General features: G+C 47.7%; 2 protein-coding genes across 2 annotated transcripts in view; one reads left to right on the forward strand and one right to left on the reverse strand.

Annotated features, from left to right (window-relative positions):
- On the reverse strand, window positions 1-3,467 carry LOC138747180 (zinc finger protein 235-like). Its single transcript, XM_069906165.1, has 2 exons — window positions 3,295-3,467; window positions 1-1,824 (listed from the first exon to the last, which is right to left on the reverse strand). Exon 2 carries the CDS (start codon window positions 1,329-1,331, stop codon window positions 75-77), a length of 1,257 nt encoding a protein of 418 aa, XP_069762266.1. The 5' UTR covers window positions 1,332-1,824; window positions 3,295-3,467; the 3' UTR covers window positions 1-74.
- LOC138747202 (zinc finger protein 271-like) overlaps window positions 3,299-26,257 on the forward strand; it is a 26,066-nt gene continuing 3,107 nt past the window's right edge. The window contains exons 1-3 of the mRNA XM_069906226.1: window positions 3,299-3,594; window positions 9,663-9,876; window positions 19,516-20,912. Of these exons, the coding sequence (XP_069762327.1) occupies window positions 20,058-20,912 (855 nt within the window). The 5' untranslated portion in view covers window positions 3,299-3,594; window positions 9,663-9,876; window positions 19,516-20,057. The remainder of the gene's footprint in view (window positions 3,595-9,662; window positions 9,877-19,515; window positions 20,913-26,257) is intronic.

Raw genomic sequence — 26,257 nt, forward strand, 5'->3', positions numbered from 1 at the left:
TTCAAGGTCCAGGTTATTTATATGGCATGTGCCAAGTACATTAAGCTACAGGGCTGTTACAGGTGTTGTTAAGATCAGCTGGACGGGGACAGGACAGTGGACACGGTCCAACCCTGGTTAGATTGACAGGGGTGTGGATTTAGATCAGCCACAGAATGCGGCTCACTTGTGGATCCACTGGTGCTTCTACAGGCTGGCTGACTGGGTGAAGCTCTTTCCACAGATGAAGAAGGCCTCTCACTGGTATGGACCCGCTGGTGAGTCTTCAGGCTGGAGAACTGGGTGAAACCCTTGCCACACTCGGGGCAGGTGAAGGGCCTCTCGCCGGTGTGGACCCGCTGGTGAGTCAGCAGATTGTACGACCTGGTGAAGCCCTTCCCACAATCAGGGCAGGTGAACGGCTTTTCCCCGGTGTGGACCAACTGGTGTATCAGCAAGCTAGATGTCTGGGTGAAGCTCTTCCTGCACTCAGGGCAGATGAATGGCCGCTCCCCAGTGTGAACAAGCTGGTGCATCCGCAAGTGGGAGGTCTGGGTGAAGCACTTCCCACACTCAGGGCAGACGAACGGCTTTTCCCCAGTGTGGACCCGACGGTGTATCCGCAGGCTGGAGGTTTGGGTGAAGGCCTTTCTGCACTCGGGGCAGGTGAAGGGTCTCTCCCCAGAGTGGACCCGCCGGTGTCTCAGCAGGTGGGAGGTTTGGGTGAAGCCCTTCCCACACTCATGGCAGGTGAAGGGTCTCTCCCCAGAGTGAACCCACTGGTGTCTCAGTAAGTGTGAGGTCGTGGTGAATCCCTTCCCGCACTCGGGGCAGGTGAAGGGTCTCTCCCCAGAGTGGACCCGCTGATGTCTCAGAAGGCTGGATGTCTGGGTGAAGCCCTTGCCACACTCAGGGCAGGTAAAGGGTCTCTCCCCGGTGTGGACTCGACGGTGCATCCGCAGGCTGGACGTTTGTGTGAACCCCTTGCCGCACTCAGAGCAGGTGAAGGGTCTCTCCCCAGTGTGGACCCGCTGGTGGGTCAGCAGGTCGGAGATCTGGGTGAAGCCCTTCCCACACTTGGGGCAGACGAACGGCCTCTCCCCGGTGTGGATGCGCTGGTGGGTCAGCAGATGGGAGGTCCGCGTGAAACCTTTGCCACACTGGGGGCAGACGAACGGCCTCTCTACAGTGTGGACCTGCTGGTGGGTCAGCAGGTCGGAGATCTGGGTGAAGCTCTTCTCACACTTTGGGCAGTTGAAGGGCCTTTCCCCCGTGTGGACCCACTGGTGTCTCCTTAACTCATTCGACCTATTAAAGTTCTTCCCGCAATCGGAGCACTGAAACCGGTTCATCGCTGTGGAGCCCCAGAGGGTGTGACCAGGAAGATAAATCAATGCACACCTGCAACGGGGCCACAGCGCGGACTCAGCCCGATGGAGGGTCCCGGAGAGCTGGGCCGCGGGTTAAATCAACACCGAGGCTGGGACTGGGGCTGGGGCCCGGGGAGACCGGTTCTGCCCTCTTCTCCCAGAGTCCCGGCAGCCGGTGCTGCGCTCTGATCTCAAAGTCCCGGCAGCCGGTGCTACGCTCTGATCTCAAAGTCCCGGCAGCCGGTGCTGCGCTCTGATCGCGGAGTCGCGGCACCCAGTGCTGATCCCGGAGTCCCGGCGCTGAATCGCCTTCGGTCCCCGACAAGCCCCAGTGTTGGGGGAAACAATTGTTACACAGCAGGGCGACGTCACATGAACCGTTCTGCGCCGTTAGCCCCGCCCCGTGCACTGACTGACAGGTGCAACATCCAACAGCTTGGAGGCGGACCGGTGTCAATCAGAGAAACAGCAGAACCTGAAGTAAACGCAGAGAAGCAGATAGACGGAAAGGGCTTAGTTACGCAGCGTCCAAAGGGAGTGAAGGGAACCAAAGTTCCGGAACGTCCTCTCTCCTTCCCTTCCGTCTCCTATGCCGAGCGTCATTTCTCAGCTTCGTTCTCCTTTCCCCTTCCACCTGAATCCACCTCTAAACGATTTACCTTTACTGTGTTCCTCTGAGACTGGGACTTCGTGTCTCTCAGGCCAATAGGCTTAGTTTTAATGATGGGAGGATGTTGGGCGATGAGAAACTGCGATGCAAGTGCCAGGGGAACAAAGGGAAAAGGTGCGTGGAAATACATGCAACAGAGGGTGGGAAATAGATGGACGGGAGGGAGAATCAAGTCTTAGGAAAGGTTCATGTGGGACTCCTGGAGCCCGAGATATAATGAACATAATTTGGGTCCAAATTAGAAACAGTAAATCAATATATCGAGTTGGTTTGCCCTGGGGAAAGCGATTGCCCTGCGCTCTCGCCTGCAGGTGAGCCGGTGTGGACCCGCTGGTGAGTCAGCAGATTGTACGACCTGGTGAAGCCCATCCCACAAACGGCTTTTCCCCGGTGTGGACCAACTGGCACAATTTCTCCGGTGATTGACTGAGTAATGAATCATTCGCTGTTCGGAACTGAGATGCAACAATTTTGATGCTGCCGAACCCGCACTTTTTTCCAGACCACGCGCATTAAAACGAGAACGTGATATTCGTTTTTGCAGCAAACCAGGCGAATTTGGACGGAGGGTGAAAAGACCAACAGCGTTGTTTAAACAAACGCGGTCAACGGCGCCGGGAAATGGAGAGGCTGTACGGAAGGTGGGGCGACAGGGAGCTCAGCCGGATCGGGGAGAGGAGATGCTTTAGAGGGAAAATGACAGAGGGAGGGAGCGAGCGCGGAAGTCGGATTCCACCGGCCAACATCTACAGTTGTGTCGGACAAGGATGATGCTGAACACCACCACCCCCAATTTCTCAATCGGCTCTCTGTCATCACTGAGCTCGGTCCCCGTCCGCTCGACCCTCACTGACGCAGCTTCATCGCTCACTTTCTGCAGTTTTCCTTTTTAAAACCGCAACATGAACTCTGACCGTCTATTTTCCCCATTTCTGCCCACTTTTATCCCAAACTTCCTTTTCCTTTCTTTATTTATTTATCCCCCTTTGCCGCTTTAATCCTTCTTATTCCCGTCCCCCTTCTCCGCTTCCCCCCTCGCCCCCGCTTCCCCGCTCGCCCCCGCTTCTCTCGTCGCTTTGTTTCCCCCGGTCCCCTTCGACCCTTTAGTTCCCCTCCCCCGCTTCATTCCCCCTCGTTTCCCTCCCCCTTCGCCGATTTTCCCCCTCGTTCCCCTCCTCCGTTTTCCCCCCTCGTTCCCCTCCCCTTCTCCGTTTTCCCCCCTCGTTCCCCTCCCCTTCGCCGTTTTCCCCCCTCCCCCTTCGTCCCTTTATTCACCCTCTTTCCCCCGCCCTTCTTCGCCTGTCCTCCGCTGCTTTATTTTCCCTCATTCCCGGTCCCCCCCCCCCCGGGGCAGATTCCACCGGGAAGTCTCTGGGAAGCCCCTGCGCGCATGCGCAACGACAGCCCGACCATTGAGGCTCTTCTGACAGTTCCTTTCTCCGGGCTGCATCTGCTCCGTCCACGTGATGGCGTGCCCCTGTTGACGTCACAGGTCCCGCTAGCGTCCCTGGGCGCTGTTCCCTCAGCAACGGACTGGTCCACGGAGGAGCCCGCGGCCTGGGCCCGGGGGTGGAGGTGAGACTTTCCCCGGGCTGGGTAGGGAACGGTCAGGAGTTGGGTCCGAGTGCTCGCGGCCAGGCCCTTGTTGGAACCTATGCTACCGTGGGGTGAGGGCGAGCGGTTCCAGGTCCGGCTGGGGCCTCGTCCCCCCACAGTTGGGTCGGTGAGGGAAGGGGCGGGGTGGGAAAAGGGAAGAGGAAATAGAGGGGAAGATTGATGGAAGAGTAAGGTGGAGGCGAAGAGAAAGATGGAGAGAGAGGAGGGGAAGGTGGAGGGAAGAGGAAGTTGGGTGGAAGGGAGGGAGGAGAAGCAGGGACATCTTGTTTAGTCAGGTCTCGTTTATTTATCGTTAATGCTGTGCTCGCATGGTAAAGGAAAGAACGTTTCTCCAGGACCACAGAGCATATTAACATAAATTTAAGTTAGACTAGAAGTTTAAAATATCAAGACTTGTACAGTAAGACTCCAAACAGATGGCAGGCTCGTAAATAGGGAAAAAAGGACGGTGTATGTGGTGGACAGAGGATCCACGGCAGGGATGACACCCACTCCCCATCCCACACCCCCCCCCCCCTCACCGTTTCACCTAATGCTCCCCCGATTCAATCTCTTCTGACATCAACTCTGCCAGGGAGAGGTGGTTCACCTGATCCTAGTGCAGGAAGGGGTTCACCCAGTCAAACAGCCTGGTGAAACTCCAGCAAGTTCACGCGTAAAGTGCAGAGTGTGGAATATTTAAACATTACTACTCAAACACCAGGAGGGACTGGAGTCTTGTGGTTATTGAGGCAACAAATCAAAACAGGTCTTTGTATTGTGGTCAATTTGCAATTTGTTTTCAGGTTCAAGTGAGGAGATTTGGTTTGGAGTAGTCTAGTCCAGTAAATAAGTGACAGTGCAGGAGTGCAGAGTTACAGGGACAGATCAGTGGGTACAAGGTAAAAGCAGCATTATTCTACAAATACAAGGATCATTCAAGAGTCTGGTTACAGGGGAAAGGAACTGTCTGAAAATCTGGTGGGATGTGATCTCACACTGGTGAATTCTCCATGGGGAGGGGGTAAAGGGAGTGTGTCTGGGGAGGGGTGAGTCTTTTAATATTTTGGTTGCTTTTCCAAGGAAGTGGAGGATGAATGGATTTTCTCCATCAATGTTAGTGACCCGATTATATATTTTTAAACATTAACAATACATCACGGTTGAAGCCTCTCTGGCCCATGAAACCAGTGCTCCTCGATTAACCTACCAATCACAGGGGGAAACATCCACACTCCTTACAGACAGGACTGGATTTGAACCTAGGTCGTTGGTCCTATAATAGTGTTTCGCTCACCATACCACCCTATTACAGGAATTGAATTTCACGTCCTGAATCTGTACCAAATGAAGCAGCTGTGTTTGAAAACTCTCTCATTCAGCTGGGGCCACACTGGGAGCATCCTGGTATTTCCCCTCCCCTTCTGTAACTGTTTCTGCTCCATACCAGCCCCCAACCACCTCACCCTGCTGGGATACTCTTCAGTTTCTTTCTCCTCTCTGTGTTCACTCTCTGTGGCCCTTCTAGACAGCTGTGCTGTTCACCTCGAGGTAAGAAACAGGAGCAGGAGTCGGCCATACGGCCAGTTGAGCCTGCTCTGCCATTCATTAAGATCATGATTGGACTTACCTCCACTTAACAGCACGTTCTCTACAACCCTTAATTCCCCAATCTGTGTCTTAAGTATTTTCAACAAAGCAACCTCCTCTGCTCCACTTCAGGAGGAAGTCAGGAGAACATGATCCAGTCCTCATTGAGGGCTCGGTAGTGGAGAGAGTCAACTTCAAATTTCTGGGTGTCATCATATCTGGGGATCTGTCCTGGAACCTCCATGTCGATGTAATCGTGAAGAAGGCTCCCCAATGGCTATACTTTGAGGTTTTTGAGGAGATTTGGTACGTCACTGAAGACTGGAAAACTTCTACAGGTGTACCATGGAGAGCATTCTGGCTGGTTGCATCACTCAGCTGCACAAGGACAGCTTCTTCCCCTCTCATCAGATTCCTGAATGATCAATGAGCAAAAGACACTGCTGTACTTTTCATGCACTATTTTTGTTTATTTTTGTAAGGTGGTTTATATGAATGTTTGCCATGTGATGTTACTGCAATACAATGAATTTAGTGACTTGTTCATGACAATAAATTCTGATTCTGCTTAATTGGGCAGAGAATTCCATAGATTCACCACTCTGCAAGAAGCCAATTTCCGGTTCCACCCAGATGGTGAGACACAAATGTGCTGGAGAAACTCACCAGGTCATCAAGCATCGTAGGAAATAAAGGGTAACGTTTGTTTCAGGCCTCATGGTGCTTCCGACGGATGCTGCGTGACCTGCGGAGTTTATCCAGGAAGTTTGTGTGTTGCACTCGACCCTGGCATCTTGTTTAACTCCAAACAGACGGCATCAATATTGACCCCAATTTTCAGTAACCACGATTCTCGCCCTCACCCCCCCCCCGGTCTCTCCCTCATCCCTCAGACATCCTTCCTCCAGCTCCCTCTCCCATTCCTCTCCCCTATCAGAGAGCATCTTTTTCAGCCTCTGACCCCTCCCCCATCACCTCTCGGTTCCTTCCACCTGTATCCATTTGGTGATCTGTGCTTCTCCATGCACCCCACCTTATTTGCATATTTGTCTGTTTCTTGGCATAATTAAGAAGGGCTCAGGCCTGGAATGTAAACTGCCGATTGCTTTCCATGAACACTATGTGACCTGCTGAGTTCCTCCAGCACTTCTAGCCATTATCCTCATTATCCCTGTCTTAAATCTACTCCTCTGTATCTTTAGGCTCTGTCCCCAGTTCTGGTGCCAGTTGCCAGTGGAAGCAACCTCCCTGCTTCTATCTTATCTATTCCTTTCATGGAAAAGTTTTTCCAGAATAACACCTTTGACCACAAGGCCATCAGGCAGTGGTCAGCACTGAATGTCCTGCAGAAACTGAGAGATGAGGACTCGATGGATCCGGTGGGATCATTCACTGAACCGACCGTTCAGGTCATCTGGGGGGAATGCTTCCTCGCCAGGGATCACAAACGAGCACCAGGACTTGGCCTGGCTGGTGGGGAGAGGAGCCCTCCCAGTGAGATCATTCTTGTACATCTAGAACATCACCCTCCATGTACATTGTCTTCAGGATGGCTGCGGTGGAGTGGAGACTCCACCTCTTTGCTAAATGCAGATTCATCAAGTATATGTGGAGAAGGATGCAAGGATGTCACAGTTCATCCCCAGTGGCAACGTGACAGAGGACTCTCTGATCTATGGGCTGTTCCCGTGGACATATCAAATCTAACATTCAGAACTGCTGATAGACCATCAACTCGGTGAAAGACATCCTTTGGTCTGCACATGGAGATATCGACGAGGAAATGCTGCAGCCTGGGCTCATTCCAGGCTCACATGAAGGTGCTGTGGGTAAGGACCACAGTCCAGAGTCCTTCACTATCAGGCTCTAAGGGGCAGCCCCTCAACTATCAGAGGGAGTGGTAATGATAAAGTGCTACAGTGGTGATGACAGGGTGTTGAGAGAAGAATGTAAGATGTACAATGATGAAAATGTATCAATATGATTGTCACTATGAATGTAAAAAGTCTGGAACAGTTTTCTTGTAAATTTATTGTGAATGAAGTATATTTTTGGAAAAAAATTATGTTCATTTTGTCCCCATAAGATCCCTCCTCATCCTTTGAAACTCACATGAGAATGGACTTCGGCTACTCAATCCAACCCCCTTCCTCACTGGAATCAACCTGATTATCTGGCTCCAAAGCCATTTCTGTGAAAACAGCTTCATGTTGTCACTCATCTCTGAGGGAAGAAGTCTCTTGTGGATTGGGCAGCGCGGTTATCGCAATGCTGTTAAGCACCAGCGATTGGGGTTCAAATCCCAAGCTGTCTTTGTATGTTCTCCCCCTGTTAACTGTGCTTTATGTTTAAAAAATAAAATCTGAAAGCTTGTACAGGATCAGTTCAGCACCTTGACCAAATGGTCCATTTCAAGTTCAAGTTGTAATGAGATAAAATCAGCAAGTTTTCAAGGATTCTGATCAATGAGGGAGAAAGAACACTTCCAGGAAGTAAAAATGTGGTAACAAGCTATAAGTAACATGAAAGATCAACAGAACAAAATGCTCTTCTCCTCATCGTGAACTCTGGTTTGGGATGGTGACTTGAAGAGTCTCAGAGGAACTGGCACCAATTGTGATTCTGGGATGAGAAGTTGAAAGAACCTGCTCACTACTCACACTTATCTAATCAAAGAGTCTGTGGTTCTTTTCTAACCTACACATTCTAGTTGGCCAGAACTCTCCAAACCAACAGTGAAAGACTGGCCTTGCATTGTTCACCTAATTCTTCTTGCAGTGCTTTATGTCCTGTGTGCAGGTTTCAAGGCCAAATGGACCCCATAAATCAGGACTTGACTTGCTGATCTTCCAAGTTAACATGCTTGCTCATTTTGAGGACTGAGCGGATAACTCAATTTTAAACCAAAAGATGTGTCATTAACCCTCTTGTTACACAGGTTCGAGTTTATTATCATCTGGTACAACCAGAACAAACAGTGGACCAAATTATTTATTTAAATTTAGAAATACAGCACCGTTACAGGCCATTTTGGCCCACAAGCCCATGCTGTCCAATTACATCCAATTAACCTACAACACCTTACGTTTTCGAGGGTGGGAGGAACAAAGAACACCCGGAGAAAATCCACAAAGACACCAGAACTGGGGACAGAACCTCAAGATACAGAGGGGTAGATTTAAGACAAGGATAATCTCAGAGCCTGCAGGAAGAAGCTATTTCCCAGCCTGGCAGCACAGATTTTGATGCTTTGATATCTTCTACCTGATGGAAGTGAATCAAAGCTGGAGAAACTCAGCGGTTCAGCCATCATCAGTGGAAGATGATAACTGTGAGCGTTTCAGACCAGAACCCTTCATCGAGGCTCAATAAAGTGGTTTGGTTCAAAACATTGACCATTCAGCAGATGGTGTTTAGCTCCAGACTCCAGCAGTCTCTGGTGTCTCGGCTTTTCCCCAAGTTGGTTGTAAAGAATTATGGCAAGGGAATTTCTGCTGTGGTAAGTAGGCCAACAAAGAGTTAATAATTTAGTAGATTAGGCAGTCCATATCTGCAAGGCATAGTATAACTAGAATGGGATGGGAGTATTCAGTAAGAGATATGGCCTATCAAGAATTTGGGTTGTAAATCACAAAAGACTGCAAAGGTCAGAAGGAGCAAAAACATTAAATTGCCAGTAGTAAAACTGCATTTAGGCATCTTTCTTAAGGACTATACAAGTTGTCTTTTCTTTGGCTTGGCTTCGCGGACGAAGATTTATGGAGGGGGTAAAAAGTCCACGTCAGCTGCAGGCTCGTTTGTAGCTGACAAGTCCGATGCGGGACAGGCAGACACGATTGCAGCGGTTGCAAGGGAAAATTGGTTGGTTGGGGTTGGGTGTTGGGTTTTTCCTCCTTTGCCTTTTGTCAGTGAGGTGCGCTCTGCGGTCTTCTTCAAAGGAGGTTGCAGCCCGCCAAACTGTGAGGCGCCAAGATGCACGGTTTGAGGAGTTATCAGCCCACTGGCGGTGGTCAATGTGGCAGGCACCAAGAGATTTCTTTAGGCAGTCCTTGTACCTTTTCTTTGGTGCACCTCTGTCACGGTGGCCAGTGGAGAGCTCGCCATATAACACGATCTTGGGAAGGCGATGGTCCTCCATTCTGGAGACGTGACCCATCCAGCGCAGCTGGATCTTCAGCAGCGTGGACTCGATGCTGTCGACCTCTGCCATCTCGAGTACTTCGACGTTAGGGGTGTAAGCGCTCCAATGGATGTTGAGGATGGAGCGGAGACAAGTTGTACAAGAATGCTATCTACTTGGTGAGGGGCTCAGTGGAGAGAAATAGTTTCATTGTTAACTCTTTCCTTTTCCCTCTCTCTTCCGTTAGTGTCAAACAATAAAGAGATGGATTGCATGTTCTTTGGTTCTGCTGTTGTGTGTTTTATTACATTGCGGGTTGACTTCAACATTGGCATAGTTGACAGGATCTCGCTGGGACACCTGGGTAACTCTGGACTGAGTAAGTGGCAGACGGCGTTCAGGAGGCTGAAAGGAGAAAAGAAGGCACCTTCAGATCCTTTGTGTCTGACTCCAAACTGACCTTCGGGAGCACTGTGGTCCCTCGTCTGAGGTAGACCTGGTTCCCTGCCGAGATCTGAGAAAGAACCAAAAAACAAGAAGCAAGTGTACAGGTTAGTAAACCTTCATTTAGTGATACATAGATGATTTGTGTGAAAGAATAATAAGAGATTGTATGAAATAAGTTCATTTGGAAAATTACAGTAGTACTACAGGATTGGTTTGGAATATGTATGAAGTAAGCAGAGTTTGGGTTAAATTTCAAATTCACCTGGTGGCAGAGAAGGCCAGGATGAATTGTAATGTAGATAAGCAGATGTGTAATGAAATGGGACAAGTGTTGGATAAAAGTGATGGAGAGCCTTGGGGCAACAAATGTGTTCTTTGCACCCAAAACATCAAAAGGAATATCAACAATTGTCAGCAGCATTAACAAAAAGATTAGGTCAGGAGGAGTGGCTGATCAGTGGTATGTGGTCTGTGAGTGTAATATTGACAGAGGAACAATTATGGGGAAAGAATGTGGGGGAAAAGTGGAACAAAACAAACAAAGGAATGGAAGGAGCAAGGTTTAAAAGAACGGCAGAGGACAAGGGAATAAAGTTGGAGGGACAACAGAAGTAGAAGAGGGATAGTGGGATGTACAAAGGAGGGTGCACCCACGGTAACCAGGAAAAGAAGCACAGACATAATAAGGCTCAGGTGCAGCTCCAATTGATCAATAAATTGGCCGAACGATACAAGGACAATAATGACCCCAGGGACCTGTTGTCAGGCATGGCGACCCTATTCTTGAAGAATGATGGGGATGAGGAAGATTCCTTGTGGACAAGACCACCCCAATATGTTCGCCAGCCATCACACCCCCTCAGTCACCAGCCCCACCAAGACTCAGAGCAAATACCCCAAGCCCCATCTCTTGCTAGTTCCGATGAAGAAGAGGTAGTCGATCGTGTAAAAACGAAGCCCAGATCTAGCAGAAGGCTGTAATGTGTGTGAAACAAAGATGAGATCTGCTTCACTCGAGCTTTGTCGAATTAAACCGGCAGATGATCACCGGTCAACTATCAATTCACTGTAAAAGCCAATTCGTGTAGCGTCTTCATGGCTATTGGACATTAAAGGGACAGTCAGGAATTCGTGTTTCACTCCTTCGGCAGTTACAGTCCCACTTGGCAGTCTCAGTGAAATGCAGAACAACGAAAGCCAGAGGAGAAAAATTGTGCCCTGAAAGGGAACAGCTGGAATTGTGGCAGTGACTACGACATGACTTAGAAAGAGCGCGGCTCCTCATCGTTAATCTGGAGAAGCCAATTTGTGAGGAGATCAAGATACAGTAGTTTGCAATGGAGATCCTCCTTGAGATGTTTGAGCAGCTCCAGGAGAAAGACACAGGAAACATTGGTGAGCCTGTGGCATTAAAAGAGGTACCAGATTATTTGCACCGTATCAAAAAGCCAATGGGCTTCCAAATGATGAAGAAGCAGCTTGAAGGCTATCAATTTGAAGAAAATTTTAATTTGATTGTGAACCACTGCTTACAGTACGATGCCAAGGATACAGTATTTTATTGTGCAGCCATTAGGCTAAGAGAGCAAGGAAGTGCAGTACTGAAATATCCTCACAAAGACTGCTGCTATTCATGGACCCCTTACTGTCTTTTCAGACAGACAAACAACTGTTGAATAGACTGGTTCTGCCTGACATGGGGACTGTGTTAAAGCCTCAGGGAGATGCACCTGCAAATCAAATTGAACTGTGGAAACAGCAGGGGTGCACGAGAAATCCCGAGACTCGGTTATGGACCACACCTGCTGGACAGGTTTGTCGACCTGATGCATTTTTACCTGTGCTGCTTAATTATCTACATGCAATGACGCATTTGGGTAAGGAAGGAGTGGGAGGAGTGGCACTACAAATGTGGTGGCACCCTAACCTAAGCATAAAATATCTCTGTACTTTTACTTTATACATCCTTTTGTATTTGTGTGATTATTGTGTGTCATGTATTGTGTGTGCGCATGTGCGTAAGTGTGTGGGTGTATGCACAGGCGTGAGTGTATGTATTGTGTGTGTGCATGCACGTCTGTGTATGCACAGGAATGTATTATCTGTCAGAAAAATATTCCTGATAAAGCCATGAAATCCTCTCCAGATAGGACACGAATCATACGGGACCCTTTCATTGTACTCATATTGATTTTATAGAATTACCAAGAGTACTTAGAGAATTATCAAGAGTCTTGTTATTATTGATATTTTTAGTAGATGGATACAGGGAATAGAACCGGAGAACCATAGAACACTACAGCACAGAAAACTGGCCCTTCTAGTCTTTGCTGAAACATCATTCTGCTAGTCCCACTGACCTGCACCCAGTCCATAACCACTCTCTTCTCATCCATGTACCTATCCAATTTATTCTTAAAATTTAAGAGTGAGTCCACATTTACCACATCAGATGGCAGCACATTCCACACTCCCACCACTCTAAGTGAAGTTCCCCCTAAACCTTTCCTTCTTCTGTTCCCCCTATACCTTTCCCTTTCATCCTAAAGCCATGTTCTTATATTTATCTCTCCTAATCTGAGTGGAAAGAGCCTACTCGCATTTATTCTGTCTATATCCCTCATAATTTTGTAAATCTCTATCAAATCTATCCTCATTCTTCTAAGCTCCTATAACCAGTTTAATCTTTCCCTGTAAATCAATTCTTGAAGACCAAGCAACATCCTAGTAAATCTTTTCTGCATTCTTTCAATTTTACTAGTATTCTGTATGCAATACTCAAATTTGGCCTCACTAATCCCTTGTACAACCTCACCATAACATTCCAACTCCTATACTCAATACTTTGATTTATGAGGGCCAATATGTCAAAAGCTTTCTTTATAACTCTACCTGTAACCTGAGAATTATGTATCTGATTCCCAGATCCCTTTGTTCCTCCACACTTCTCAGTGCTCTACCATTTACTGTGTATGTCCTACCTTGGTTTGTCCTTCCAAAATGCAACACCTCACACTTGTCTGCATTAAATTCTATCTGCCATTTTCTGGCCCTTTTTTACAGTTGGTCCAGATCTATCTGCAAGCTTTGAAAGTCTTCCTTGCTGTCCACAACCCCTCCAATCTTAGTGTCATCAGCAAACTTGCTGATCCAATTTCCCACATTATCATTCTGATCATTGATATAGATTACAAACAACAATGGTCCCAGCATCAATCCCTGAGGCACCAATAGTCACAGGCCTCCAGTCTGAGAAGCATCATCCACCACTACTCTCTGTCTTCTCCGATTCAGTGTCTGAACCTTCTGAACTAACCTCCCATGTGGGACTTGGCCAAAGGCCTTACTAAAGTCCACGGAGACAACATCCACAGCCTCCCCTTCATCCACCTTCTGTGAAAAACTATAAAATTCATTAAACACAATCTACCACGTAAAATTCCATGATCCATGGCTCTTGGCTGTCCAATGCTTGTATATCTGACCTCTCAGAACATCCTCCAATAATTTACCCACTACTGACGTCAGGCTCACCAGCCTGTAATTTCCTGGTTTACTTTTGGAGCCTTTTTTTAAACAATGGAACAACATGAGCTACCCTCCAATCTTCCGGCGCCTCACCTGTGGCTAAGGACATTTTAAATATTTCTGCCAGGAGTCCTGCACTAATCTCCTTCAAGGTCTGATGGAATATCATGTCAGCCCTGGGGGATTTACCTTTATTCACTGTAAGGCAGCAAGAACCTTCTCTTTAACCTCTTCATATGTTCCATGCCACTGCTGCTTGTTTCCCTTCCTTCCTTATACATTACGCCAGTTTCCTGAGTAAATACTGATTCAAAAAATCTTTTTAACATCTCCCCCATTTCATTAGGCTCCACACATAGTTGACCACTCTGATCTATTAGGGGACCAATTTTGTCCCTTACTATCCTTTTACTCTTAATATGCTTGTACAAACCCTTCGAGTTTACCTTCACATTATCTGCCAAAGCAACCTCGTGTCGCTTTTTGCCTTCCTGATTTCCTTCTTAAGTATTTTCTTATATTTTCTATACTCTTCTAGGTCCTCATTTGCTCCTTGTTGTCTATACCTGCTATACACCTCTCTTTTCCTCTTAACCAGACTGCTAATTTCCCTTGAAAACCAAGGTTCCCTATGCCTGTTAATTTTGCCTTTAATCCTGACAGGAAAAGGCAAACTCTGACCACTCAAAATTTTGCCTTTGAAGTCCTTCCACTTACTGAACACATCCTTACCAGAAAACAACATCGCTATCCACTCTTCCTAGATTCTTTCTCATTTCATCAAAATTGGCCTTTCTCCAATTCAGAATCTCAACTCGAGGACCAGACCTATCCTTATCTGTAATTAACTTGAAACTAATGACATTATGGTCACTGGACGCAAAATGTTTGCCTACACATGCATCTGTCAGCTGACTTTTCTGGTTCCCTAATAGGAGATCAAGTATTGCATCCTCTCTCGATGGTCATTCTGTATATTGATGTGGAAAACTGTCCTGAACACATTTAACAAACTCCAAGCCGTCCAGACCTTTTGCAGTATAGGAACCCCATTCAATATGTGGAAAGTTAAAATCTCCCACTATCACAACTTTCTGTTTGCTATCTCTCTACAGATTTGCTCCTCCAATTCTTTGACTGTTGGGTGGTCTATAATATAACCCTATGCGTGTGTTCACACCTTTCCCATTCCTCAGCTTCACCCATATGGCCTCTCTAGACAAAGCCTCCAGGCTGTCCTGGCTACGCACAGCTGTGATATTTTCCCTGACTAGCAATGCCACTCCTACCCCTTTCATCCCTCCCCCTCTATCACATCCAAAACAACGGAACTCTGGAACGTTAATCTACCATTCCTGCCCCTCCTGCATCCAAGTTTCAATAATGTCATAATTCCACATGCCAATTCTCACACTAAGCTCATTTGCCTTTCCTCCAGTACTCCTTGCATTGAAATAAATACACCCGAGAACATTACTATCACGTATAAATCTTTGATTCCTGTCTATACATGCAGTCCTCGTGTGACCTTTATCCTCCTCCACCTCACTACCTACTCTCACTCTGGGTCCCATCCCCCTGGCAATCTAGTTTAAACCCCCTGGAGCAGCACTAGCAAACCTGCCCACAAGGATGTTCTCCCCCGCCACCACATGTGAACTTTCCTTTTGGAACAGGTCCCACCTTCCCTGGAACAGTGCCTAATTATCCTGAAACATGAAGCTCTCCCTCCTGCACGATCTCTTTAGCCATGTGTTTAGCTTCATTAACTTCCAATTTCTAGCCTCACTAGCACGTCATGGGAAGCAGTCCTGAGGTCACAACCCTAGTGGTCCTGTCCTTCAACTTTGCACCTAACTCCCTAAACTCTCTTTGCAGGACCACCTCATCCTTCCTTCCCATGTCATTGACCACGTCCCTATGTGGACCACAACATTTGGCTGCTCACCCTCCCTCTTGAGGATGCCGTGAACTCGATCCAAGATATCGTGGACTCTGGCACCAGGGAGGCAATGGACCATCCAGGATTCTCCATCTCTCCCACAGAACCTCTTAATGTCCCCCTAACTATTGAATCCCCTATCACTACTGCTCTCCTGTTTTCACTCCTTCCTTTCTGAGCTGAAGATCCAGTCTCGGCTGGTAAATCATCCCCACCAACAGTATCCAAAGCAGTACACTTATTGTTGATGGGAATGTCCACAGAACTGTTCTGCTCTCTCTGACTATTCCCCTTCCCTCTCCTAACAGTCACCCAGCTACCTGCCTCCTGACCTTTGGGGTATCACTGAAACTCCTCTCTGTCACCCTCTTTTCCTGTTGAATAATCCAGAGTTCATCCATCTCCACTTCCCTAACTCAGTTTATCAGGAGCTACAATCACAGTAAACACTACAGCAGAAGCAACAATGGGAATTATATTCCAGGAAATAATTACTGCTGAAGTAAACAAAGAACTATACCGGCATCTCAGAATAAAAGAGAAATTTCACTTTGCCCATCACCCACAGGCAGCTGAAATTGTGGGAAGAGCAAGTGGATCATTGAAAAATAAGTTGGCCAAACAAACTGAGGAAACGGGTGAAAACTGGTTGAAAGTACTCCCTCTGGGCCTTTTTGAAATGAGAATTATACCAGACACTAGCACAGAACTAACCCCAGCTGAAATATTGTTTGGAAAAGCGCTGCATACACCTTGGGCAGCAGATAAAAAAGTGTCTTGACCTACATGTCCTTAGTGAAAAAATGATTAATTATGTACAAGAACTAAGTGAAATTCTTGAGACTTTGTTTTGACAATTCATACATGAATTCCAGAAAATAGGAAAACAATTCTACAATTCCAACCCTCCGGGACCATCTGGGTGGCCTTTTAAGAGATGGTGGACAACATTTATTCAGGCATTATGCATCCAAGCCATCATTCAATTGGCTGTGTTGCTTTTGCAATCTTTTGTCTGATCAATTCATGCCTTAAAACTAACTTGTTAAAGTGGTCATCGTGAAATGATAGATTACAGCAGAGATGGAACAGGTCTTGACCTACATGTCCTTCAGCGCGGTACAGATTCCCCAACATGACCTATGGTATTCATTTGCTTTATTTGCTTCTTTCCAAAAATTTCAGCAGCAATAGAAGGTTGAAAAAGAATATTTTTATGGGAAAAGACTAGAGTCCGTGAAAGAAATTGGGTTTTTTTGGTAGCACAGCTGCAAGATGTGAGAACCATGGGCGTGCTGTTCTCCAAATGCAAGCTGGATGTTTTGCTAATGTCTGCAGATTACAGGTCATGTGGATAGTCATGAACAGGGTGTAGAATGGGACGAGTGTGGAAGGAAGACACACACACAAGGAAATGAAATTGAAGACTGATTTATTTGTCTGGCTGCTGTGCTTATATGGACCCCTGGCACTGATGTCAGGACCTCTCATCATAGGAGCACCAGCCTTGGATTGGCCAGTGTTCCTGACTGAGTTCCCTGTCTTCCCGCCATGTGGAGGTCACCTGGGATGGAAGGACTTGCATATGGTTGGATAGACTTGGCTTATATTCTCTGGAATTTTGAATATTGAAGGGGGATCTTATAGAAACATATAAAATTCTGAAGGGTTTACACAGACTAGACACAGGTCGGTTGTTTCCAATGCTGTGAAAAACCAAAACTAGGGGTCACAGTTTAAGGAAAAGGGGAATGTTTTTTAGGACTGAGATGAGGAAAAATTTCTTCTCTCAGAGGGTGGTGGATCTGTGGAATTCTTTGCCACAGGACATAGTTGAGGCCGGTTCCTTGCCAATATTTAAGAGTAGGTTAGATTTAGCCCTTGTGGCTAAAGGGATCAAGGGGTATGGGGAGAAGGCAGGAACCGGATACTGATCACCCATGATCATATTGAAAGGCCAAATGGCCTACTCCTGCACCTATGTTTCTATGTTTCTGCAGGTGGGCCACGACACGGCATCCCCCCCCCCACCCCCTCAGAACTGATGACTGGGCAATAGTCTGTAGCCTTCAGTGGCTTGTCCCTGCGTCGCAGGGGTGGGGTGCAGATCAGCTCATTACTGTCCAGATATGCTGGTTTCAGATGGTCAATGGTAAAGGTTTCCTCCTTACCACCGATGTTGAGGACGAAGGTGGAACCATTGTCTTTAATGACTTCATAGAGTCGTTGTAATGGAGGTCTATGCACCCCTTCTCAGGAACACGTACCAACAAGTCCTTAGGTCATTTGGGACTCTACGCTTGGGCTGGCTGTACAGTGGGGGTTGCTGTACGTTGCGGGGTCCTCCAGACATTTATTGGGGGCCAGGTATTACCCGGGGATGATTAAAGTGCGCCGTAAACCATCTCTGCCGCTGAGACATTGAAGTTCTCCTTTGGCGTGGTACAGATTCCCAACATGACTTAAGGCAGTTCATCCACCCAGTTGGGAGCCTTGAGCCAGGCTATCAAGGCTGCCTTGAGGTGGCTGTGGAAGTGCTCCACCATCCCATTGGCCTGCGGGTGACATGGTGGAGCTGCGTCCCCAGAAAGTTAGCCAGCGCTGCCCAGAACCCAGAGAGAATTGTGCCCCCCTGTCTACAGTGAGGTACTCCAGGACCCCAAATCAGGACACCTGTGTATTAACAAGTGCCCTGACGCAGGTTTCTGTGGTGGTATTAACCAGCAGGACTGCCTCCATCCACCTCATGGAGCCATCCACCATGGTCAACAGGTATCTCGCCTCACGGAAAACTGCTAATGACCCGTTGGGTCAATGTGTATGTGCTGAACCTGCGCCACATCAGCTCAAAATTCTGTGCGGGCACTTTGGTGTAAACTTGCACTTTGGAAGACTGACAGTTCATGCAGGTCTTGGTCCACTGGCTGAACCACCATCTTGACCGTTGCGCAGATGACAAATGGGAGGTCCCAGTCCAGTGCCTTCATCAGCTGCTGGAAAGTTTGTGCTGCATTCTTTAGACCGAAGGGCATGCGGAGGAATTCAAATGAACCAAAGGGGGTTATGATTGCTATTTTGGGAAAGTCCTGGGGGTGAACTGGGATTTGGTGGTACCCCCAATGATGTCCACATTGGAGAACACCCGTGCCCTGTGCAAGTTGCAACGGTCTTGGATGTGGGGCACGGGATACCTGTCGGGCGTGATGGTCTTGTTGAGGCAGTGGTATTCACCGCATGGACTCCACCCTGCTGCTGTTTCTGGCCCCATGTAGAGGGGAGAGGTCCAGGGACTGTTGGAGAGCTGCACAATCCCAAGTTCCTCCATGTTTTTGAACTTCTTTGCCAGGCTGAGTTTCTCAGGCAGGATTCAGTGTGCCCTGGCGTGGACCGGGGTCCCTCAGTTAAAATGTGGTACCTTACCCCATGCTTTGGCTCCGCCGTGGAGAACTGTGGCGCCACCATCAAGGGGAATTCTGCCAGGATGCGGGCAAATTTGCTGTCTGAGAGTGTTATAGAATCCAGGTGAGGGTGGGTAGTTTGACTTCCCCCAGAGACAGAGTCTGAAAGGTTTTGGCATGCACTGAATGGCCCTGTGGATTTATCTCTGATCCATTTCTCTGCAGCAGCCATACCACACTGTGATGCAGCTGGCCTGGATGCTCTTGATAGAGTTCCTGTAGAAGGTTGATAGGCCGATAGCTTTGCCTGCTTCAGGCTTCCCAGGAAATGCAGAGGAATGTTGAGTGTCCACGATAGGTCACTAGTTAAGTTAACTCCAAGCAAGCTGGTTCTCTGCCCAGTGCTAAGCACCTTTCTCACCACTCTGTCCACTGGTGCCCTGTCGCTTTACCCCCCACCCCACCCCCAGGTTATACAAATCTCCCCAGGGAACAATCAATTTTACAGGAGGTACAGGAGCATCAACATTTATAAACCCTGAAAAGACCGACTGAACTCCTCCAGCATTTTGTGGTGTTTTTACTTTTATCAAAATCAGACACTCAGGCTGGGAAATAGCTTCTTCCTTCATGCTGTGAGATTGGTGAACGGTGTATTGTAACCTTGGGTCTCTCATAAATAAGAGGAATGAATTAGATTTTAGATTCAGATTTATTGCCTGAGTACATACATAATATCACATACAACCCTGAGATCCTTGCCAGGCAGAATTATCGATAGTGCAAAAAAACTGGAAGGGCCTGTTACTATGCTGTATGTTTGTATTAATTTGAAATGTGACCTATTGATAACATCTGTAAACTCCTTTCAACAGGGTAGAGGTTCGTTTGGATGGGAATGTCAAGCTCGATGGCACACTTGATCCCCAGCACCTGAACCGAATCAACCTGGAATATGCAAGGGGAGTTGCTTGTCCATTTTGGGAAAAGGATAACAGACTTTGTGATGGGCAGGGAGGTGATATGCACACAACCTAAGTGACAGTGTTTTCAGTCACAGTAACAGTCTGTTCTGGTTCTGCAGCCAGCCGGGGAACACCTACAGAGACCCCAGCAGAGAAAACGAGACACGGGTTTGTGTGAGAGAGAACAGACCACGAGGGGATGCACTGAATGTGTCTTTTTTTTCAAATCTCTGGGGGAGCAGGTAAATTGTTTCCATGTTAAAAGTGACGTATCAGTCTGGGTTATTAGAACTTGGAAAATGAATAATTTCCCCATTCCATCTGGAAATTGGAGCACAGTGATGGGGAGTGACTGCACCAGCTTTGTGTCTGGAGAGATATGCACCGCTTTATCATCCTGCGGGAAACATCATTATCCGTGCATCTACAATCCAGGACTTTGAGAGCACACCATGACGTCATCACTGGGAAGTAGCTGTGTGGCTGCTCTGTGCAGCGGTTCTGCAATGTCATCAGATGGCAAGAGACTTCGGGGAGTCCACACCGGGAAGAGGCCATTCCCCTGCTCCGAATGCGGGAAGGGGTTTGCTCAGTCGTACGACCTGATGAGACACAAGCGAATCCACACCGGCGAGAGGCCCTTCACCTGCCCTGTGTGCAGCAAGGGGTTCACTCTGTCGTCCAGCCTGGTGACCCACCAGCAGATCCACACTGGGGAGAGGCCTTTCACCTGCTCTGAGTGCGGCAAGGGCTTCAGCCGCTCCTCTAGCCTGATAACCCACCAGCGGGTTCACACTGGGGAGAGGCCCTTTTCCTGCCCCGACTGCGGCAAGGGGTTCAGTCAGTCCGCTAACCTCAAACGGCACCAGCAGGTCCACTCCGGGGAGAAGCCGTTCACCTGCTCAGAGTGTGGGAAGGGTTTCCTCTTGCCGTCCCACTTGCTGACCCATCAGCGGGTCCACACCGGTGAGAGGCCCTTCACCTGCTCCCAGTGCGGGAAAGGCTTCACCCGTTCAGCTAACCTTCTGGCGCACCAGCGGGTCCACACTGGCGAGAGACCCTTCACCTGCTTGGAGTGCGGCAAGGGCTTCATGTGGTCCTCCGACCTGCTCACCCACCAGCGGGTCCACACTGGGGAGCGGCCCTTCACCTGCATTGAGTGCGGGAAGGGGTTCACCCGCTCATCCCACCTGCTCAGACACCAACAAATTCACACTGGGGAGAAGCCATTCACCTGCTCCCAGTGCAGGAGGGGGTTCACTCACTCCTCCAACCTGCTGAGACACCAGCAGGTCCACACTGGGATGATGGTTTAACTGCACAGCATGCTGAATGGTTATATGTTGCTGCTGAGAGTCTGAGACACTGGCAGGTTCGCACTGATGTACGGTAAACTGTGGCAGATACTGCGACACCAGGTCCACAGTCGGGAGAATTTTAATGGTGGTGTGAACTGTGGCAGTCACTGAGAGGGGGAGGTTCACACTGGGGTTAAACCTTCAGTGTGTTGTACATTGACAATTTATCCACTGAAACACCAGCAGGTTCACAGTGTGACTGCTGGTGTTGGCAACCCATGTGACTGGGCTGGAGTTTTGAGATTCTGGGCCTGTGACAAATAAACCACTTCTGTTTTAATCTCCTATATCTCACATCTTATGTTCTCTGCAATGTGCTCAATGCAAAGAAGAGAGAGGCCAGTATTTCTTCTCCTTGCCACCATCCTCCCCTCACTTTGTGGAGCTGACCTAGGATCGATCTCTCTCTGTTCATGCAAGGTTCCCCGTGCTGTTCAGTTCCACTCCCTCCCCTGTGGGGAGGCGTTCCACCTTGTCCCCACACTGCAGCTGATGAGGTTGTCCCCTGGAATTTGTTGTGCTAGACTCTGTGTCCTAGGGGAGAAGTCAAGGGATTGCTTGGGTCTTGCTCCCAACATTCTACCTGTCCGCTGGGTCTCTGGTCTCTGGAGCCAGGACGATGAGTCTCAACGGAATGTTAACAATTTATTCCCAAACACTGCCAGCGGGACAGAGTGAGATGGGGGGGGGGGGAGGGGGGGGAGGAGGCTCGGATGAGAATTTTCAAGTTGGATCTTTGTCTGTTCAGTGTGGGGACAGGCCAAACAGGTGTCCACTCAAGGCAGCAGTGGCAGGAGTCTCGGAGGGGGTCATGTTTACTATCATCTATCTGTACATATACAAACCTGACCACGGTGCAGATACATAATTCATAGCACAAGATAATCATATATATACATTCAGATACAATTTTAAATAAATATAAATATTTTCCAATTATTTATTCATTTACAGGATATCATTTATAAAAGATGCTGGCAATCCTGATCTGATGCTCCTGTACCTCCTTTAGATTTATTGTCGAGTATGTATGTGACATCACATACAGCCCTGAGATCCTTTTTCCTGAAGGCCAGACAGTATCATCACTTATTAGTAGTGGAAAATAAAACTGTACATGGGTGGCTCAGTTGGTGTAGTGGTTAGTGCAATCCTGTTACAGTACCAGTGACCAGAATTCAAATCCCACGCTGTCTGTGCATTCTGTGTGTGGATTTTCCCCGGGGCTCTGTGTTTCCTCTCACCATTTGAAACGTACTGGGGTTGTGGATTCCAGTTCTTTCGGTGGATCACATGAAATGACTTGTACCCAAATTTTTGTCTTGGTCAGACTTCCTTTATTCTGCAGAATTGTGAGTTATCTGCACAGAGGCTCACAGAGAGACTGTCTATGTGTTTCAAAGCTTTCCCTTTGTCTGGTTTAAACATACGCGTTGTTACATTTGGCCCAATCAAAAGTTCACACAATACATTCTTACCCAGTGCAATTGCTACTAAGTACAAATTCCATTGCTACAGATAATTGACATCCTTTTATCAGACCTGCTCATTTGATTGGTTCAGAGTAAATTTCTACAGTTGGTCGTCGTGCTATTTGGTCATTTTGAATTGCCATGCCCGCCTTACTAGAATGCTGCAAAACCTAGCTACACTATCATTAGCTGTTAACCCTTTCCTTTCTCAGGGTTGTAGGCCATTTGGGTGTGATTAGGTGGCACAGGCTCATGAGCCGAAAGGGTGTGTTACTGTGCTGTATGTCTAAATTTAAAGTTGAAATTTAATTTGAATGCAAACAGCTGATTATGAAATACAGAGAGGATAGAAAAAAACACCATCATGTGCAAGACTCCTTAAGTGAGTCCCTGATTGAGTTTGTCATTGAAGAGTCTGAGGGTGGAAGGGGAGCAGCTGTTCCTGAACCTGGTGGTGCAAGCCTTGTGGCCCCTAGACCTCTTTCCTGATGGCAGCAGCAAGAACAGAGTGTGTACTGGGTTGGTGTGGATCCTTGATGATTGCTGCTGCTTTCTGATGGCAGCGTTTCCTGTCAATGTCCTTGCTGGTGGTGGGTCAAAGATACTGTGTGCTGGATGGAAAGGGTACTCTATAGTTCTCTATTTAAGCAACAAGGAAAGGGAGACCCCTGTGATCTTCCCAGCCATTTGATAATCCTCTGTATTGATTTCTGGTCCAATGCTTTGCAGCTACTGTTCCACACCATGGTGCAGCCAGACAAGACAGTCAGTTGTCTTCCTGTAAAATTGATCAAGATGGGAGCTGATCTCCTTGCACCCATCAGCACAGGGCAGGATCTAAGGGCTGGTGCAGGGATGAGAGGAAATAAAGCAAGGTCTGAACAGCAGCAGGATCAGATTGTTTGACCCATTGAGGCAGTTCTTTGTGCCTCATTCTACCACTACCTGTCTCCATCTATGAAGCATTGTTAGTCACAACCTCTTCTCAGTGTGACCTTCAGACAGAAGGTACAGAAATCTTGAACCTCTCCCTTCTTCCCTCACCTTCACACCACGATTGAAACATCACTTGCAGCTGTTATTTTTTAAAATTTTGTTTGAAATAGAACATTAGAGCACAGTCCAGGCCCTTCGGCCCACAATTTTGTGCTGACTTATGTCAACTTATTCCACAACTATTTATTTTCCCCCACCTCACATCCATATCCCTCTATTTTGCCATGTCAATCCAAGGGTCCAGCTCCACCACTACCATCAGAAATGCATTCCAGCCTCCCACTACTCTGAGTAAAATCCCTGCCTCCCATGTCTCTAAACACTCTTCCACTGGCCTTAAGCATACTCTATGTCCTCTGATATTTGCTGTTATCACCCTGGGGAAAAAGGGTGCCGAGTGTCCACCCTGTTCCTCCAAGGAGAAAAGCCTTGTCAACCTTTGTTCATAAGACATGTTCTCCAAACTAGGCAATAAATTGAGGCCCACAGCGCAGTAACAGGCTCTTTCAGCCCAAAAGCCTGAACTGCCTAATTACAACCAATTGACCTATGTTTTGAATGGTGGGTAGAAACCTGAGCACCAGGGAACCCCCCACACAGACATAGGAAGTACGTACAAACTCTTTACAGACAGCGTGGGATTCGAACCTGACCCGATTACTGGAGCTGAAACAGCGTTGTACCAACTGCTACACTAACCATGTCACCCCAGTCTCTTCACCCACTCCAAAGTATCTACATTCCTACTTGTAACGAGGCAACCAGAACTGAATGTAATTCTCTCTTAATGTTGTCCCTCCAGACTCTTCAGTATTGGCCAATATTAACAAACTCCATAACCATTATTTTCCCATTGCTGTTCACGTCAGTGCATAAGAGGGGAAAACTGGCGATTGAGATACATACACAAGAACTAACATATACGTCTTTCTTTGAAGGGAGTTCTGTGAGACGCCCTCTTACTGATCCCCCTCTGGAATCCTCTGCTCTCAACCAGCATCTGCAAACTTTCTTGTTTAACTCCATTCAGCTGCTCCACTTGAGGAAAGCCCACCCTGAAGAGGTTTAGAACCAAACAATGCAATACACTACAGGCCTTTCAGCCCTCAACTATGTGCCAACCCATATTCCTAAAAATGTTCTAAACCCTCCCTACCTCATACCCCTCTTTTTCTTTCTTCCATGTGCCTGTCTAAGAGTTCCTTAAATCGCGCCCCCCCCCCCCCCACCCCAATGTTTCAGCTTCCACCACCATCCCCGACAAGGCATTCCAGGAACCCACAACTCTGTATAAAAAAAGAATGCCGATGTCTCCTGTAAACATCCCTCCCTTCACTTTGTACATATTTCCTCTGGTGTTTGCTGATCCTGTCCTGGGAAACAGGTGCTGGCTGTCCACCCTATCTATGCCTCTCATAATCTTGTAGACTTCTATCAAGTCTCCTCTCATCCTTCTACTCTCCAAAGAGAAAAGTCCCAGCTCTGCTAACCTTGCCTCATAAGACTGGTTTCTTAATCCAGGTAAATTTCCTCTGCACCCCTCTCCATAGCTTCCACATCCTTCCTATAATGAGAACTGAACACAATATTCCAAATCTGGCCTCACCAATGCCTTGAACAGGCTCAACATCACCTCCCAGCTCCTATATTCTATGCTTTGATTTATAAAGGTCAGCCTACCAAAAGCCTTCTTCACCACCCTATCTACATGAGAATCTACTTTCAAAGAACGATGCCCTCCCCTTCACTGCATATAACCATATAACCGTTTACAGCACGGAAACAGGCCATGTCAGTCCTTCAAGTCCGTACCGGTTCACTTGAACAACTCCACTAGCTCCTCCGCAAACTCCTGAGGAAGTAGAGGCTTTCTTCATGATGCCATTGGTGTGTACTTCAGAATTGATTGTACTTTTGGAAATAGATATGTTCTGTTTTGGTTATTATTCCCAAAATGAAGCACCTCACATTTATCTACATTAAACTCCATCTGTCACCTTTCAGCCCACCTTCCAAAACAGTCCAAATCCTTCTGCAGTCCCTGAAAACCATCCTCACTATCCACAACTTCCCTTATTTTTTTTTATCGTCTGCATATTGACTCACCCAATTTACCACTCCATCATCCAAATCATTAACGTAAATGACCAACAAGGGACCCAATCCTGATCCTTTAAGCTCACCACTCATCACCGGCCTCCATCCTGACAGATATTTGTCCTCCATGGCTTTTCCACTGAGGGTAGGTGAGATACAAACCAGAGGACATGGGTTAAGTGTGAAAAGGGAAAGGTTTAGGGGGAACATGAGGGGGAAACTTCTTCAACATAGTGGTGGGAGCTCCCAGTTGAAGTAGTGAATGCGGGCTCAATTTTAACATTTAAGAATCATGAATGGAAGCTATGGACTGGGTGCAGATCAATGGGACTAGGCAAAAAAAATGCTTCGGCACAGACTGGAAGGGCTGAATGATCTGTTTCTGTGCTGTGATGTTCTGTGGTTCTAAGAGGCGAGATTAGGGTGGACAGCCAGCACGTTTTTACATTGGGCCAAAAGCAAATACCAGAGGGCATCTGGTTAAAGTTGTGGAGGAAAGTTGCCGAGACATGTCACCGGCACGGAGTTGTGGGTTCCTATTTGCCAGGGATGCTTGTGGAGGTTGAAACAATGGAGTCTAACGTGGATGTTGGAACATTCCGGGTTGTGGGGGTGACTGAGGGAGGCAAGGATTAGACGGTAGTGGACGCCTGTCCAGTGCTGTAATGTCCTTTCGATGCTATGTTCAGAACATGGCGCAAGAAGTCGTAACCAGACAACCCGCGCCCA

This window comes from Narcine bancroftii, chromosome 1 (assembly GCF_036971445.1).
Source record: "Narcine bancroftii isolate sNarBan1 chromosome 1, sNarBan1.hap1, whole genome shotgun sequence".
Taxonomy (NCBI): domain Eukaryota; kingdom Metazoa; phylum Chordata; class Chondrichthyes; order Torpediniformes; family Narcinidae; genus Narcine; species Narcine bancroftii.